The following is a 17,965-nucleotide window of genomic DNA, read 5'->3' on the forward strand; positions in this document are numbered from 1 at the left end:
CAGGTCTCCCAGGCTAATAAATTCATTATGTTATTGTTTCCCATTATAAGTGGAATGTAACTATGTATCTTGAATTTAGGCAGATAGATAAAGAGGGGGAATCATCGCTAAAAGTGCCATCTTCACAAAACCATGACTGCCATTAAATGAAGGCCATCCAAAGAGCACAGACCAGAGAGATATGGATACAAATTCTGGCTTCTCCACTTACTAACTGTGAGGCCTTAGCCAAGTTCCCTAACCTCTCTGAGCCTCAGCTTCTTCATCTGTAAATTGGGGATGATGATTCCAACCCGGTGGAATGTTCCTGAGGATCAGAGTTATTGTATGTAATTTTCCTACCATGTGCCTGGTACATAGTATGTGTTCAGCAAATGGTGGCTGTTATTATAAATTATCATAAGAGTAGTCATCATCGTTGTCATCATCATCATCATCATGATATAATAACTGTTGTGTATATGAGAAAATCTTTGGGGATTTTCAACATCTGAATGGTTTCCTCACATCTGTAGGTTATTCTCACTTTTTCGTATTGCCAAGTTAAAAAGTGACAGGTGTCAAAAATGCAACCAGACTCTGAACTTTCCAGCTGTGGCATACTCCCAATGCACTGCTGGAGCTGAAGTTCACACTGCTGTCCTTTATCAGTTCGAAAGCCTCTGCTCTCATCTCAGAGGAGGTGAACGCTGAGGTCTGTGGTGGTTTCATGAGCCTGGGGTGAAAGCCTGGAAAAAACCCATGGTAGTCCCACGTGCCACTTCAGCTCTGAAAGGCATATTCAAAGCTGGAAAGTCTTTGGCAGCCATCTGGACAATTCAAGGGCACCCTGTGACTCACTGTGTGGTGATGGGCAAGGACCCAACGCCCCCAGTATCCTCATCTATGGAAAGGAAGAACCAAGGAATTCTGACCAAGCTGTTGGCAAATGCTTCTTGGCAAAAATTTGGTGCTCCCGTCTCTTTAGTGACAGCTGCTGCTGGGGGATCCCTGGCTGCACCACTAACATTCTGTGTTTACCTCCCCCAGGTCACAGCAACAGCCCCACAGGCAGTGTGGCCCGCTCTACCACCTCAGACATCAAGCCCAGCCATTCAGTTCCAGGAGGTGTTCATGGAAGAGTTGCCATTGGTCAGGAAGCTCAGTTATCAAATCTCACCTCGCCAGTACTGAGAAATCCTTCTAGTGATCCGGAAGAACCTCTCCAGGCACGTGGTGGCACAAAAGTCCCTGGCATGGAGAGCATGGGGATGGTGTACAGCGTCCCCAGTTCTTGCAATGGACCAACAGAATCAACGTTCTCCCCTTCCTGGAAGGGAGATGCTTTTACCTATGTGACTCCAAGTGCCACTGCTCAGAGCAGTCAAGACAATGAAAATGGAAAAAGTCCTTCCTCTGGGAATTCTTGGATCTCTCTGCACACGTTGCCACCTCTGGTTCCTAAGGAGGCTGCCACCTTCTTTGTCACTCGTGATACCCCAGCAGGATGCAGTGGGTCCGCTGGCTACTCTGAGCATTCTACTCAACGAAGGCACGTATCAGAACGACCCTCCAAGATTGGCCTCCTGACTGGTGATACCTCAAGGCTGGAGACAGGCCCAGGTGGGGCCAGCAGGTTCCGAGAGCGGTCACTGTCTGTACCCACAGACACAGGCACCACGGATGTGGACTACGACGAGGAGCAGAAGGCCAGTGAAGCCTGTGCCCTGCCTTATGCCAGTACAAGTTCTGAGGGCAGTAACAGTGCCGACAACATTGCCTCCCTTAGCGCCCAACAGGAGGCCCAGCAAAGAAGGCAGAGGTCCAAGAGCATCTCACTCAAGAAGGCCAAGAAGAAGCCTTCCCCTCCGACTCGCAGTGTCTCGCTGGTCAAAGATGAACCAGTCCTCTTGCCAGAAGGTGGGTCAGCGCTACCCAAGGACCAGAGGCCCAGGAGCCTTTGCCTCTCCTTGGAACACCAAGGACATCACTCATCCCACCCAGATACTCAGGGTCACCCAGCTGTGCCAACCTTCAAAGACCCAGAAGGTACACAATTCGCCCACCACTGGTATCTTACTGACTGGAAGTCTGGTGACACCTACCAGTCCTTGTCCAGCTCCAGCACTGCCACTGGCACCACAGTCATCGAGTGCACCCAAGTTCAGGGCAGCTCAGAGTCTCTCGCCTCCCCTTCCACCTCCAGAGCCACAACGCCTTCCCAGCTTTCCATCGAGGTGGAGGCCAGGGAGGTATCCTCCCCAGGAAGGCCCACTGGGCTGATGTCACCCTCCAGTGGATACTCCAGCCAGTCAGAGACACCAACACCCACTGTCTCCATGTCCTTGACCCTGGGCCACTTGCCCCCTCCAAGCAGCAGTGTCCGGGTGCGTCCAGTGGTACCTGAGAGGAAGTCATCACTACCCCCAACATCACCAGTGGAGAAAATGTCCAAGTCACGGCTATCGTTTGACCTACCGTTGACCTCTTCAACCAACCTGGATCTGTCTGGGATGAGTATCTCCATCCAAAGCAAAACCAAGGTGAGCCGGCATCACTCGGATACAAATTTTGGGGCCAAGCTGGCCCAGAAAACTAGCCCCAACCAGCCAATCATGCCCATGGTTACTCAGTCTGACTTACGTTCTGTTCGCCTGAGGTCAGTCAGCAAGTCTGAACCGGAAGATGACATTGAGAGCCCTGACTATGCTGAGGAGTCAGGAGCAGAAGTCTTCACCTTGCCAGAGAGAAAGGCAAAACCTCCCATAGCCGAGAAGCCCCCACTGGCCCGAAGGCCTCCAAGCTTGGTCCACAAGCCACCGTCTGTCCCCGAGGAGTACCCACTAACTTCGCCTACCTTGGCTATGACCCCCAAGACCTCAATTCAACATATGAGGCCACTCCCTCAAGATATATACACGGTGGTGCGGAAACCAAAGTCCTCCAGCTTCCCTGAGGGCAGAACCCTGGGGGAGTCAACAGCACCCTCATCTCTTGTTTTCACGCCTTTTTCCAGTTCCTCTGGTGCTTTCTTCTCAGGAACACAGCAACCTCCCCAGGGAAGTACGGAGGATGAGGGCCCCAAGGGGAGAGCCCTACCTGAAAGAATTAGCCTCCAGAGCCAAGAAGAAGCTGAGAAAAAGAAAGGCAAGATTCCACCTCCTGTACCAAAAAAGCCCAGCGTGCTGTACCTGCCTCTCACCTCACCTACAACTCAAATGGAGGCCTACACGGCTGAACCAAGGCTGCCTCTCAGCCCCATCATCACCCTGGAGGAAGATGCCAAGTGTCTCCCAACCAGCGACCACCTGCCATCGACTGGTACAAGGACAACCTCCACGCCACAGGCTGACAGTGAAAGGGAGGCAAGCCCTCTGGGTTAGTAAAGTGTCTGCTGGCTTTCCCTTTCAATCCCAGGAGAGGTGAGGGTGAGGACAGAGTGACAGAGGCAGAAGCAAATGCCCCCAGATAATGATCCTGATCCCAGGGTGACCAAATCAGTAGGGTACACCTCTTGAGGGTCTGAGTTACTCTAAATCCGTCTCACTGCCCTTGGGATCGGGACCGACCCGGGGCGGATCTCCAAGGCCCAGTTTGGGCCAGACTACTCTGAAACCGCCAGTGCTGAGCTAATGAAATCAAACTAGGTCTTAGCACCCTAGGACCTTAGGAGCTTATCTTCCTCCTCAGGCAGGCATCTCTTGCCCTAGGCACTGTCTCTCCACGTCACCGTACAGCACTTTTCACCAGCCACACTGAATTTAGTTTCATGCGCGGGACTCAGTACCCTCCCAGCCTGAGTTCAAGCGCCATGGCAGGCTGGAAGGCTTCAAGCAGTGGAATATGTTACCAGCAGCAGCTTCTCTTAGTGTTTTCTAGAGGAAAGGGGGCTAATTTTCTTGGATGGTTTGAGCCTTGCTCTTCCTGGAACCGTAAGACCAGGCTAGAAAATGTTTCTCATCCTTTTGGGGGTTTTTCTTGTCTCTCTTTGTTTTAATTGTGGTAAAATACATATAACGTAAAATTTACTATCTTAACCATTTTTAAGTGTACAGTTCAGTAGGTGTTAAGCACATTCACAATGTTGTGCAACTATCACCACCATCCATCTCCAGAACTCTCTTCATCTTGCAAAACTGAAGTCTGTACCCAGTCAACAATAACTCCCCGTCACCCTCTCCCCCCAGCCCCTGGCAACCACTCTTCTACTTTCTGTCTCTATGAATTTGACTCCTCTAGGAACCTCATATAAGTGGAATCATACAGTATTTGTCTTTTGGTGACTGGCTTATTTCACTTAGCATAATGTCCTCTAGGTTCATCCATGTTTCTCATCCTTTTTGAAACCCTTAACACCAAACATCAAAATCTTATGGCCTTCCTTAAGCTGATTTGGACTTTCAATGTAAGTTAAATCATTGTGACTAAAACAAGCAAACAAATCAAAGCCACAGGTAATTTTAGAATCTGCTTCCTCAAACTCCACAGGCTGCCTCTGAGATTCAGATAGGTCCCACTCCCACCCACTGGCTGAGTCATTGCTTTAGATTGCTCTCAGCTCCTTGAGCTTTAAAAATGATGCATTTAAAACGAGAGAATGCTCAGGCAACCTGTTGTAATGGAAAAGGCACGAGAGAACAGGGACCCAGGCTGATCTTCATCACTCTCTCCACGTTTCGTTGGCCAAATCACTAACCTTAGGAACATTTTGTTCCTCTGCAAAATGGAGACAGCAAGTCTCTGCCCTGCTGCCCTCCCAGAGTTGCTTTGAACATCACATGAAATACATATGAGAATGTGCTTTGTCCTAACAATTGTGGTCAAAGTCATTCCTTCTGGTTCTTATGCCCAGGGAGCTCGATGGAACCAAGCACCGAAGAAAAAAGCGTAATCAGTGATAAAACAGCCGAATGGATTGCGGAAGATGATGATGATGTGTTTGTGGCTTCACGAACAACTGAAGATTTATTTACTGTGATCCACAGGTCTGGACCAATTTCCTAAATTCCTATTATAATTGCCTTTCCTTCTTATACCAGAAGAAAAACTGCTACCTCTAAGCAGAATGCTTAGAATGGAAACTGGAGACTAAGTTCAGATACCCATGTAGTGAACCCAGTCCAGGGCCTTACCACCTCCAATTCACTGACATCTTTGGGTGAAGTGGAAGAGAGGCGGGCGGGGAAGGGAGGACCAGGTGCAGAGTGAGAGGCCCCTCGTCTCCTAGCAACCCCACGGCCTATTGTGGCTCCATCTGCTTTCTCACAGCTCTGCCTAGAGTCAGAGACATTTAACCCTTCACAGAATTCCTTGTACCAAAAAATCTCATCAAGAAGTGAAGTGGGGCGCCAGGCCGAGCATCAGAGCAGGAGCTTAGGCAAAGGGGGGCCAGACAGGGACTCAGTTATTGGACAGAAGCACAAAGCACGGGCTCCATGATGAGGAAACGGGAAAGAGTCCAGTTATCAGAGTTGGAGCACCAGTTCAGAACAGGATCAGCTCGTGGGCTGTCTTGATTCAGAGTCATTGAGCTACTAGCTTTGACTCCTTAAATTCTTCCTTGGTACCAGAACCTGGGCAGGACTGAGCCTGCAGGCACAGGCCAAGTGACTCTAGCTGTGGGCATTGAAAGGAGTGTAGGGACAGGGGGCCAGACAAGGGACTCTGAGGACTTAGTGGAGAGAGAGAAAGCTGGTAAGTACGACTGCTCACAAGGCTGTTGCATAGAAGTTCCCAGATTGTATCACTGGCATTCGTGAAGTTATATGAAGCATTAGGAAATGTCTGCCGCACGAATTCACTCAAAGCAAACTTTCTCTCATTTAGGTCCAAAAGAAAGCTGCTTGGCTGGAAGGAGCCTGGTGAGGCCTTTGCTGGTGGCAGCAGACCAACCTCCCACTCACCAATAAGGAACACGGCTGAGTCTCCCATCAGTGAGTTGGCTGCCTCTGCAGGGTCAAGTGGCAGTGCCAGCCTAGATGCTGGCAGAAATGATGATTTCAAGGCCTTGCTACAGAAGAAGGGAAGCAAGGCAACTCCAAGGTCCCGCCCCTCAGCAGCAGAACTGCTGAAGACCACTAACCCACTGGCTCGGCGAATTATTGCACAATTTTCAAAAGACTACGAAACCCCTGATAACCCCAGTACCTAAGCCCTGGGTTCAGCAAGCAAGGTTGAGTTACTAAGCTTGAGTAGAAAAGGGGGAAGAGAAAAAAGGTTTTAAAAAGGAACCATGGAAATAACAAAAGAGCCTGCATTTCTTTTACATTAACTCACACTCTGGACAGCAGGAGAGAGGCCACATCCAGAACTAAAATCATCAGGCACTTTAATCATCTTCAGACATTTTATGTTCTCATACTTACAATCTTGCCATTACTAACTACCGATTTTCTCCTTATTTCCCCCAAGTGGTATGCACTCAGAAGAAATTCTCAGATGCAAGGGCACATATGCCATCTTCTAAATCAATGACCAGGCTGCTCCATCCCTGGCTCCTATCACTGAGGGGCACAGTGAGAGAGCAGATTGGGGGCTGCCAAACCCAGGGGACATAGGGTGCCATTGCTGATTATTCACTTTCCCAGCAAGGCCCTGATGGCCCTGCATGGAGAAGCAGAAGGACCCTGATGCCTCTTCAGCCACAGTATAATTCTCCGCCGCGAGAGGTTTGCAGGTGTGCACTTGTTTCAGCATGAGGTTGATTGGATGGCTTTTGTCATGCAAAATATGAATGTGACTCTGTCCTGAACTTCACACCTTTTTCAGGTTGATTGTCTACACGGAGATCAGGGTGATGAGTTTCAGTAAACATATAGACCCCCCCCTCCCCCCTCCCCCCTCCCCACCCCCCTTTGCTAGAAAAGGTCAGGGCTGGGTTGCTTTGGATGAACCAAGCTCGGCCAACAAGGCAGCCATTTGTTCACTCAAATCTATCCAAGGTAACTCACATGTGCGCCTTGAGATCCTTCAAATGTCTGCCAACAACGGTAGCTAGTGTATGTGCCCAGCTCATGCTGCATTCGAAGAACTCTCGCTTCATTTGCATATAGTATTCATTACAGGAAGTCTTTAGCTGAAGGAACAGCATCCTCAAAGTCTCAAGGAGGAGAGAAAGTAAGTGTAACTTGCCCACCACCATTCACTTCAGATTGTGGTTTGTGGTTGGTTTGATTTTGTTTAAAGGAAATCTTCCTCTGTTTCCAAACCAAGAATGTATAGACTAAAAGGATAGATCCAAAATCTAAAAGGCAGCCTTGCAACTTGCTATGGCCCATAACCCAAAAAAAAGGGCTACTTTTTGCCATTTACTTTCTGCTGTTTGACCAATATTCAATTAACCTGCTGGGGGAGAATGTAAGGACTGGGGTAAATGGGATACTGGATGCTGACAGAGTCCCGGGACAGTCATTGTGACCCCTTCTCCCCACCCCCTGCCAACGCTTATAGGCATTAACTTTTCTTGTCAGTTCAATTTTCTAAGCAAAGCAAGAGCCGTGATTCATTTGATTTTCATATGTCTGGTTTCTGGGAGGTTGGAGGGAGAAATAGACAGCACTGAACAAAGAAAACTGGCTGACCGATAATGGAGGATTAATTGTCCACCATTCCCAAGAGGGAAAAAGGAAAGTCAAATGAAATTGTAGCCTGCTTCACAAAGAGAGTCCCCTGACCTCTTCCTCCTTCACCACCCACCCAACAGATTCATTGGTCAACCTCTTGGAGGATGTGGAAACTGCTCCCAGAGACAATCAGATCTTGATTTTGACAGGTCTCAATAAGAAGCAAGCTCTTTAGCCCAACTGCCCACACAGCGGAAGAGCAGCTGGAAAACCACACTGAGTGCTGAGGGGACTTGGGCCTCTCACATAGAAGCCCTAGGCCTGGGCCCTTGGTTGGTACAGTTCTGAATTCTAGACTTCTGAGTACAGGCCAGGCCCAGCACCTCCCCCTGATTTAGACAGAAGCCACCTCAAATAATAGACAGTTCTTGAAAGCCCAGTTGCTTTTGAAAGCGTTCCAACTATTTAGTTCAAGGGTCCTGACCAAATTTCAGAGGTTTTGCCTGAAATAAAATAAGATTCATTCCTGGCCTTAATTTATATACGAATGCCACACACTTGTCTGCCCCGGACTCAGAATCGCAAAGGATGGAAACATTTTCCTCTGTGGGGAAATGAAGGAGTGTTTGTGCTTTTGCCTAACAAAAGTGAAAGGCTGCCGGGGCCCTCTACTCCAGAACCATTATGAGCTCTAAAGCAGAGTATGAGACTCACACAGTATAGGACTTGTTACTTCCGCTAACTTTTCTGGAAGCTTCTTGTTTGGTACTTCTAGTGGGTTTTGCCTGTCCCCTCACCTTGCCACCTCTGGTGGTTTTTCCCGAAAGATTCTAAAGCTGAATATCCAGACACCTTGACGTTTTTCAATTACCTTGAGTCTTGCTTTCCCCTGCAATACTCCGTATGCCTGGAATTTTTTAGAAGGTCTTCTACATCTTCACTATGGCCCTCCAATGCCCAGTGGTGTTGCCATTAGCATAAGAGGATTCGGGGCAGAGATGGTGTGGTCAGAGGTAACATTGAGGACTGGTAATATTCATTTAATATTTTGCAACAGGTGGACCTAGTCCCAAACAAATAACCAAATTGTAGAATTTCTCCCAATCTCTGATGAACATAATACCGGACAGCTCTCCTAGTCCTCACACTCAACGTCTCGCCTCCCCTTGGGTATCATAGCACCAACTCTGTCTTCCACCCAGGCACAAGCCACAGTGTCTGCTGCCTCATGCACCTACTCTGCCAAGGCTGGAGAAGAGAGGCTGAAAGCCCCTTCCAGGAAGCCTTTCAGAGAAGCGACTGTTGCCACTATTACTAGTGTGAAGAGTGATAACAATTTTTGAAGGTGGAATACAGAAGGGATACAGGTGAAATGAAGTTGGCCCCAGGAAGTCAGGTTCCAATTCAAGTTGTTTCTGTCCCTTTGTTTCCTCTGATTCCAACCAATAGCAGCAGGTGGCTCTACTGGACTGACTTCTGCCTAGGCAGGAGTAAATGCAGTCGTCCCCAGGGGAGGAGGTTAATCGGTAGCTAAGAGCACTTTGCCCTTGGTGGGTATTCATTATGTATTTGTGGTTCAAACATTGAGGGTAGGGAGCAAGTCGTTCTCAGCACAACAGGAAGCTTCGCTGCTGTCTCCTGTCCTTTGCCTGTCTCAGTCTCTCACCTGGGCCTCCCACATGGCCCCAACTTGCCCCTCAGTCCCTATTTCTGTGAACTGCATCCCTAGCCGACAGCTCACCCTTTAAGGATGCAAGACCGCAGGCAGCAAAATAGCTTGCGTTAGCTTACTGACCACAGATCGACCAGTTGATCTGGAATCATTACCTTGAATGTGCAAAGACAGAGGAGAGTCTGAAAGGCTCTCACAACAAGCACGTCACCGGACACCCATTTTAACTCTCCGACGACGTGGGTCGGATTGTGATCCCGCTGGACCCATCAGTCTGAGCAGATATGTCCACGCCACCCGCTCTCTTCCTCATCAACAAACTACTTATTAAAAAAACAAGTTCACAGTCAGTGCTCTGTTCCTCCAGAGAACCTTCCATTATCATCAAGTCTGTAACACAATGGCCAGGCTTCACTTTAATATGATTTGCCAGGGCCAGGACTAGAGTGGGGTGAGTGAGGTGCCTGGGGTGCAAAATTTAAGGAGGCACCCACTCTCAGGGCCATGTTAGTGCCTTACCCTCGTCCCGGCCTTGCGATTTGCACTCTATAAAGTAATATTGGTTTATCTTCTTTCTATGGACATGTATGGTTCTTCCGATTTGGGGGGGTAACTCCCTATCTGTTGTCACACCAAATGTTTTATTGCCATCTATTTTTCCATTGCTCTAAACCTTTGTATGCCTACACATCAAAGACTCTTCAATATTATCAGAAAACATGGCCAATTTCTAAGTAACCTGCTCCAAGTGGCAAGTTAGCACCCATTTCAATAGGGATGCGGACAGGGACAGCCCTTCAGCAAAATAGTGAATGAGTTGGAGGTCTGTCATTGGGATCCTCCGTCTCCTCTCTCTGCTCCATTCCCCCCAGACCTTACTTCTTGGCACCAACTCTCCTGAGTGCGTCCTCGTTTGTCCTCCTCCTTGCTAAGGAAAGCATGCTCTCAGGAAAGGGATAAATTCCTTTACTTTGAGATTATAAGGCTTAATGATACCTCTTTGGAGGGTCACTTGCATTTTAACAGGGAAAAAGCCTTAAGCCAAAGGAATGACGTTCTACTTGTAGAATTTTAGGCCTCAGTCAGTTGCAGAAGTGTATTTTTCACCATGGAAAGGTCAAATTCCCTGTTGACTAACTCCCGAATATAGAAAAAAACCTTAATCTCCTGGAACTAAGTAAATTGCTGATGGTCGATTAAATTCTCCTGATTCCCAGTGCTGTTCAGTATGGTTACTACCAAGGGATTCTCAGAAATGGCTACTAAAGCCACTGAGAAGGCCCAGATAATTCTTATTGTACCTTAACATTTTTACACAAATGGAATTAATACTACTTATTATTTGAGTAAAGAACACAAGGATTTAAAGAGTTTGTGAAAATGTGTCCTGTTTATGAAAGGTGAAACTGTCCAATCAGTGTCAGATCAATGTCAGCCGTCTGGTATCTCTGGTACCAGATTATTAAACTTCCTCGAGGCGCAAATTTACTGCACGCAGCCTTGGCTGCCCCCCAACGCTTATCTGTGTTTTGTGCTACTACTTCCCCTTGGTGTGAGAATGAGACCAGATCTATTCCAGAGCACCCAGTCCCTCCAAAGCCTTTGCGTGTATTTCAGCTGTACTTGACTAAACTATTTGGGATTTAAAAGGATGAGTGGGAAAGAGGTACAAAGAGCTACATTTGTCAAAGGGCAGCAAAAATGATAAGGATTTTAACAAGGATATGAAATAAACAAATTTTTGAATACTCTGAAATATTTGTAGAGGAATACAGTAGGAAATGGTTATAGGCACACATTTAAGGCACTTTTAATAAGTTTAACAAAACAAGAAATTTGCATAAGTAATGGGTTATGTGAAATAGGTATCTACTTTTGCTCAGTAATGCCCAAAATCTAGGCCAGTGGTTCTCAAAGCGTGGTCCCAGGACCAGCAGCAGCATCCCTATAGTGTGTGTATGTGTGTGTGTGTGTGTGTGTGTGTGTGTGTGTGTGTGTGTGTTCCAGTGACGTTACTTCTTCAAGCCCCTGAGTCACTGTAGCCATGACTCTCCAAACGATTCCAGCCTTTCCCATCTTTTCTGCTGTCGTTACATCATGTGATCAGTCTCTGGCCATGTGATTTATATTGTCATGTTGCTCGGATACATTTTTATTTGCTGTTAAGAAATTATCAGATTGAATCAACTACTTGCTCAACCTGCAAAACCTTTGATTTGACTTAGCCAGCACATCTGGCCAGTTTTTGGTTTAAAATCAATTTTGTAATTCACAAATAGGAAAGAGGAAAATGTGTTACATTCATTTGGTACTGCCAACCCTTAAATGTCTGTCTTTCCTGTGGTGGCTGTTCTCTAGGAGGGCTCTGGCAGAAATAGATTTGATTTTAAGATTTTGCATATTTGTGGAATTTGATATCAACAAATCTGTAAACAAATTCTGAACTGGAACAACCAGTTAACTCCTCTCTCTTTAATTCCAAGCTTTATGGAAATGTATTCCTTATGTGGTGTTGAGCTCTTTTTAATGTTCAATTTTATAAAATGTTCTGCATGCAAACGCAGCATCGTGCTCATTGTACAAGTCACCTGACACTCATCTCCTCCTCCATATGTGTGATGGTGAAGAAACAGCAACATGTATGTTCTTACCTCTCCTGAATCAATTGTAAATTACAAATCTTTTCATTAATTTTTAAATGAGATATATTTACTCTGGCTAGTAGTTAAAATTTTATTCTTTTTATTATATTTCATTGCTACTTTTTTCTACTGACTCCAGAGCTTACTTTGGGGACTATTTCTTATTTCTAGATTGCTGTATTGATCTTATTTCTATATTTATCTGTAGTCATGGAATGTTAGAGCTGAAAGGGACCAACCTCTCCTTTTACAGAGGAGGAAACTGAGGCCCAGAAAGTCAAATAACTTACACAAGGTCACGCAGTGGCAGGGCCCAGCCTCAATCCCAGTTCTCCTGCCTCTGGGCCCAGTGTTTTTTCATCCAAAGCACTGCATTTATGGAAGAGCCACAGCTGGCTTCTACTTTTATGACACATGAATTTCCCAGGTATTTCAGCGAGCAATATATATGCTTTAAGGAAAATGTTTGAGTTCTTTAGCTCGTGAATCCAAAGACAAATCTGATTTTCAGTTTAGAAATTTTCATTTCCCCCCAATTTCAATGTATGTGCCCTACTCTACACAGTGGATGCTTTCCCTAAAAGTTATTTGAAAAATGAATTTTTATAGATTAAATTTCATTTTTTAGTAGAGAAGCTTCCTATGGAAGGGAGTCTTCTGGTGACTTCTTCTGAAAAATGAAAAATCCTCTTGTCAATGTCCCCTAATGCCTCTACTTTTTTTTTTTTTCAGTGTGAACTTTTGTAAGTGGCATTTATTTAAAGTAGGGCAAACCAATGTAGGCTTTCCTAGAATCTACTTTATCCCCCCCTTCTTAAACTTTACAAGATAGTTTCAGACTGTTAGGTGTTCGTGAGATACTTAGTTGTATTCTAGAAACTTCTTGATATTTTATCAATCCCTGGGCTCAAACTCTATCTCAATCTTATCAAACGATAACCAAATTTCCTAATCAGTACTGAGCTCTGCATGCAGTTTTGTTTCCAGAACATTCTTTGCCTAATGCTCCTTAGTATGACTCTCTCTTTAGCTATTCTCAGGCTTCCTTCCATAGCTCCTGTGTACCTCATTAGTCTGGTTTAGTAGAGTTGCAGGCAGTGCTCGTTAGATGGAGTGGTGTTTCCAGTTATCCCATTGTTCCAGTCCTTCTCCTGGACCTCCTCTGGTTTCCCTTTTCAGGAACACTCAGAGATTGGTGGGATTTTCCTCATCATCTAGACCCAGGTTTGACAAACTTTTTCTATAAAGGACCAGATAGTAACTCTTTTAGGCTTTGTGGGCCACAGATGGTCTCTGTATCATGGTCTTCTTCTTTGTTACTGTTTGTTTGCTTGTTTGCTTGCTTGACAACACTTCAAAAATGTAAATACTATTCTTAGCTCTTGGGCCATATGAAGCTGCAGATTGGATTTGGCCTGCTTATCATAGTTTGCTGACCCCTGGGACGGGCATTTCTGTGACCCACGTGATGACTGGGTTGTGTGCTGGGTGATGTGGCTCACTGCCCTCCCATCTCCCGAGCTATCAGGCCGGCCTGTGCAGAGGGGAGTGGAAAGGGGCTGCATTTGCCAACTAGTACTCTCCGACAGATGGACTCTCTCATCTGTCTCTGTCTCTGTCTCTCTGTCTCACTCTCTAACTACCTCGGTGTAGAAACCCTCATTCTTTTCTCTAGATCTCCTGTACTGGTTATCCAATGTGCCTCTGCTTCCTCGAGTGTGGGGTGAGCTGGCAGGAAAGAATGGATTTCTGAGGTTTCTTATTTCGTTTGTCCCAAACTGTGGTCGGGGACCCCTGCCCTGGATCATCTGTCCCACTCTGCCCTATACTGCCATCACGTGTTCAGGGCCATCTCTGGAAAGTCTGGTGGCCCAGGCCATGAAATTCCAGTTCAGTCTACTGTTTCCTAGGGGAATCACTAGCTCTCTTGGTTCCAATGGCTGGTTTTAAAACCCAAAATGTCCATGTGCCCATTTTAATGTGATTTGGACCTGTTCTAGACTCAGCCCCAGCAATGAAACCAATGAGGTATGGAAGGTGTTTTGTGCCCACAGTTTCTCCCCGCCTTAACCCCCTGCCTCCTAGACCCCCAGCCTTGGGGATGGGCTCCTTGGGATGCCCCATGCAGCACCACAGCCAGCGGTCATTCAGCACACCATCATCTCCTGTTTTCTGAACCCCTAAGAGGGTTCCTTAAAGCTTCTTCACATCTCTCTCATCTCACTCCCATCTCTACCTTTCATGCTACTGGGGGGTGTAAAGCTCAGTTTCACATTTTCACATTTGCTCGTATAAATATTGGGGGATACGGGTGAATGACAAGGTGTGTGCCTGTGTGTGTACGCGTGGTTTCTCCACCTGGACTATGAAGGTCCCATTTACTGGTGTATGTCACACACACACACACACACACACACACACACACACACACACACACACACCATCCAGTTCTGTCATCAGTTCTCTGGTCCAGTTCCAGGTCTGATGGGGCTGGTCAATGAGGAGGGATGGTGGGGCTCCTGAGGCATTTCCCTTTTCTTGTCTCTTGAAACCTTCTTTCCACTGGCTTGTGCTGGCTTCTCCCAGGAAGCCATTTGAAGAAACTCCTCTGGGGCAATTCTGGACAGGCCAGCATACAAAGAGCTAGGACTTTAATTCCATATGAACTCTGTCACTTAGACATACCTCTCAGGTTGCAGGATTTTTTTAAATCTAAGAACATTGCTTCTTGTGACCTTTAGTTTGCTTTCTGTCATTTGAGCCCAGGGATTTACCCACTTACTGAAATCTAGATTTTAAAAACTCAAGACACGAGTAACTTTAGGATTTCCTTATTTGAAAGCATCCATGAAACAGTTTCTTTCTGCCTTCTGTTTAGGATTTCCAGCCTTAAGAAGGAAACCAGGCTTGTACCTTGGACTCTAAAGCAGCAAAAGTACCACACTTGCCAAAAACAAAATGAGGAAGGAGGATTGGCTAGTCCTACTCTGCATAGTCAGGAGAAGGACTTTTGTTATGTTAGCGCTCACCATTCAATGCTTACTGAATGCCAACGGTGCACTCAAGAAAAATAAGGGAGACAGGAATTTGCAGACCGAGATCCTAAACTGGAAGGAAGAGATAAGGCTATTCCCCCAAGTGATAAGAATGTGTCCCTGGATAAAAATATCAAGAAGCAGCATAAACTGAGAGAGATTGTCATCCCGGTCTTTTTAGAATTCCAACACAAAATGGAAGGGAGCCCTCTGTGGGGTGATATTACAAAGGGTTTTTCTTGTCTTTCTTTCGTTTTCTTTTTTTTCTTTAAAAGAAAAAGCATTCCTTACTGGCTTGCTACCAGCAATTGAACTGTATTCTTTATATAGCTAGAGCTGTTTGTGTCTTCTTAAAATAAACTTTTTCTGTTAAAATCATTTTCTGTTTCACCCTCTGATTATCATTGTAGCAATGATGACTTTATCCAGACACTAAGCCCAGTTTGTGAGTGTGTTTTCCAGACCACACAAGTGTGGGACCCACAAACATGAGCTTTGATTCTCACAAACCCCTGAGAGCCCAAAACAGATACGCGGGACACAGTGTCTTGCAGAAACCTGGCCCACCGAGCTGTGAACCTAAGTTATAGGGGCAGGGAATATGTCTTTGAGGACTTTGTCTCAGGAATTCTAGTTCAACTGCTCCTAGAAGCAACAAGGGGCCTCAGACAGGCGCAACTCTGGTGAAGTAGGCACTGGTCACCAGGCTCCTAAGGGGAGGAGGTTGCCATAGCAACTGTGCTCAGGGCATGCACTTCCTCTTTGTTCTCTGGCTCAATGAAGCCACCCAGCAGGGAAGACCAGAGTGAGTCAGGGCTGGGAGCAAAAAACACAGACCAGATGTGGCCCAGATCACTTCCATCCCTCAAGAAGGGTATGGTCCCCACCATGCAGGTGGTGACAGCTATATTCAAGGGTCAAGTCCCATCCAAAAGGAGCTTTGTTCTCTGGTGCCAATTGGCTCAGGCCTCTAAGGCTGAGGCCCTTGCAGCCAGTATCCTTGTCTCCCCAGGCCCCATGCTAGCTCACATCCCCTGACACCACTGGGCTGATCTTTCAAAAAGACACCACAGAGCTTGAAACAACCTAGAAAGCTTACAAGGGAAGGGAGAGGGGCCAGGGCTACTCTCAGACGATAGCAGGTGTCAAGACTTAAGACCAAGATCAGAGAAGGAGACTGGCTCGAGGTGAGCCTCACAGCAAGAAGTACCTCGGTGAGACCCTGTGGTTCAGGGGCTGGTGTTGACCCCAGCAGGGTCTGGGCCTGCTTGCGGCCCCCCACCATGAGCTGGGGGAGCTTTGAGGGATTGACCCACACTGACCAAACTCACAAAAGACACGTCAAAGCCAGGGGCCGGTATATTAACCAAAGAGAGAGTACACCTTTAAAGCACAGGTCCTAAACAGGAGGCCTGCAAACTGAATTGAGTTCTTATACATTGCCGGGAGTACACAATGTTGGTTTTTAATTTTTCAAAATGTAGATGGGGCACAAACTCTCCACTTCACCTAGTTCCCCACCAGTCCCTGTTACATGAAGTCCAACAAGCTTCATTCATTTATATCACATGCCAGGCTCCTGAAGGCATTTGAGCCTTGTTGCGGGTTGGGTTCCTTGGGAAGCAGACTCGGGGATGGAGTTTGGTGCACGAGATGTTTATTAGGAAATGTCTGAGGGATTGACATCTGTGGGAGAGAAAGGAAGGAAATAAGCTTAGGCTGAAGGAGGAAAAGGCAGCAACGCAGGTGCCACAAAGCCTCAGCTGACTCAACAGAGAGCTCAGGCACTAACGTGACCCATCAGAGTTGTCCCGCATGGGCCAAAGGCAGGCTTTCACACCCCTGCTTCAGTCAGTCCCTGGCTGTGGGCCATCCCACCAAGGGCCTGACCTTGGGTGAGGTGGCTCTCTCCAGCAGAGGCAATCTCCGAAGGAGTTGACAGCTAAAGACGGTTCTCGGCTGACAGCACTCCCAGCAGCTGGGGCAATATCTGCCCTTGAAGGGGGATCTGGGCAACACAGTTTTGTGTCCATTACAGGTGTCTTTCTCCCAAGCACAGCGCAGGTTAAACACTTACAAATTCTTATTTTCTGGTTCCTATTCCTTACCTCAGAAAGATAACAGTTTGTTTTTTTTGTTTTGTTTTTTTTTTTGCATTTCATCATTTATTTAATGTTTAAGCTCTCGCACTAGATTTTTACAAGCTGGTGAACACTGACAAATTATTTCTCCCACAGAACTATAACCACATGTTCCCGGACAGTATAAATATATGGTTGAGCTGACGTTAATACACATCACCATTTTATCAATCACATAATAAAACAAATTGTCAAGTATCCAAATATTAAGTTACACAGCTCAAAAGGCATATAAAATATTAAATGTCTGCTCAATTCATTAGCAGAAACCCACTTTTTTTTTTGCAAGAGGTTGGGAATCACACTTCAAACAAAAATAAGTTGGTAAACAACTTCAGATAAGTTTGAAAAAAAATTACAAGAATTTCAGAAATTTTATGATTAAGAATTGTTTTAGCTACAATAACAAAGTATTTCTACATTTTAAAAAAATATTTACTAAATTAAAGCACATATTCTACATGTTCTGCACAAGACAAAGGCAACATTTTACTAAAAATACTTAATAGCCCCCTCCCATTCCTTTTTCAGGCCCTCCCTGTAAGTTGCACCCCAAAGTGCAAACATTAAAATTAACTGTAAGGCTTTTTTGTCTGGAGACATTAAAGACATGTGCTTCTGTACAATGTAGATTTTCAAAACGGAGGTCTTCCATGACAGCACAAAATGAGATTTATAGAAAGACATTAAATAATCACTGGTAAGACTTGGTTAATGAAAAAAAACCAAACGAGCAAATCTGATGTATACTGGTATGAATGTGGAAGATGTAAACATACTGTGAGCAAATAACCTTATAGGCCCTACTTTCTATGTCTGAAATGATGGAAAGAATAAAACACATAAGGTCCAGAGTTTTCATAGTTCCTGGGATTTTAGTTCGATACTAAAAATAACAAGAATTGTGCTGGGTATTTTGGCACCTAGTCTTTCT

General features: G+C 45.9%; 1 protein-coding gene across 7 annotated transcripts in view; it reads left to right on the forward strand.

The window, feature by feature from the left end:
• NHSL2 (NHS like 2) overlaps window positions 1-15,268 on the forward strand; it is a 272,913-nt gene extending 257,645 nt beyond the window's left edge. For all 7 annotated transcript variants that reach the window (XM_082445950.1, XM_082445951.1, XM_082445952.1 and 4 more), the window contains 4 exons: window positions 1,030-3,357; window positions 4,832-4,964; window positions 5,806-7,095; window positions 14,734-15,268. In XM_082445950.1, the coding sequence (XP_082302076.1) occupies window positions 1,030-3,357; window positions 4,832-4,964; window positions 5,806-6,130 (2,786 nt within the window). In that variant the 3' untranslated portion in view covers window positions 6,131-7,095; window positions 14,734-15,268. The remainder of the gene's footprint in view (window positions 1-1,029; window positions 3,358-4,831; window positions 4,965-5,805; window positions 7,096-14,733) is intronic.
• Window positions 15,269-17,965: the final 2,697 nt, after the last annotated feature.

The sequence above is a fragment of the Balaenoptera physalus genome (genome assembly GCF_965194825.1).
Source record: "Balaenoptera physalus genome assembly, chromosome: X".
Taxonomy (NCBI): Eukaryota; Metazoa; Chordata; class Mammalia; order Artiodactyla; family Balaenopteridae; genus Balaenoptera; species Balaenoptera physalus.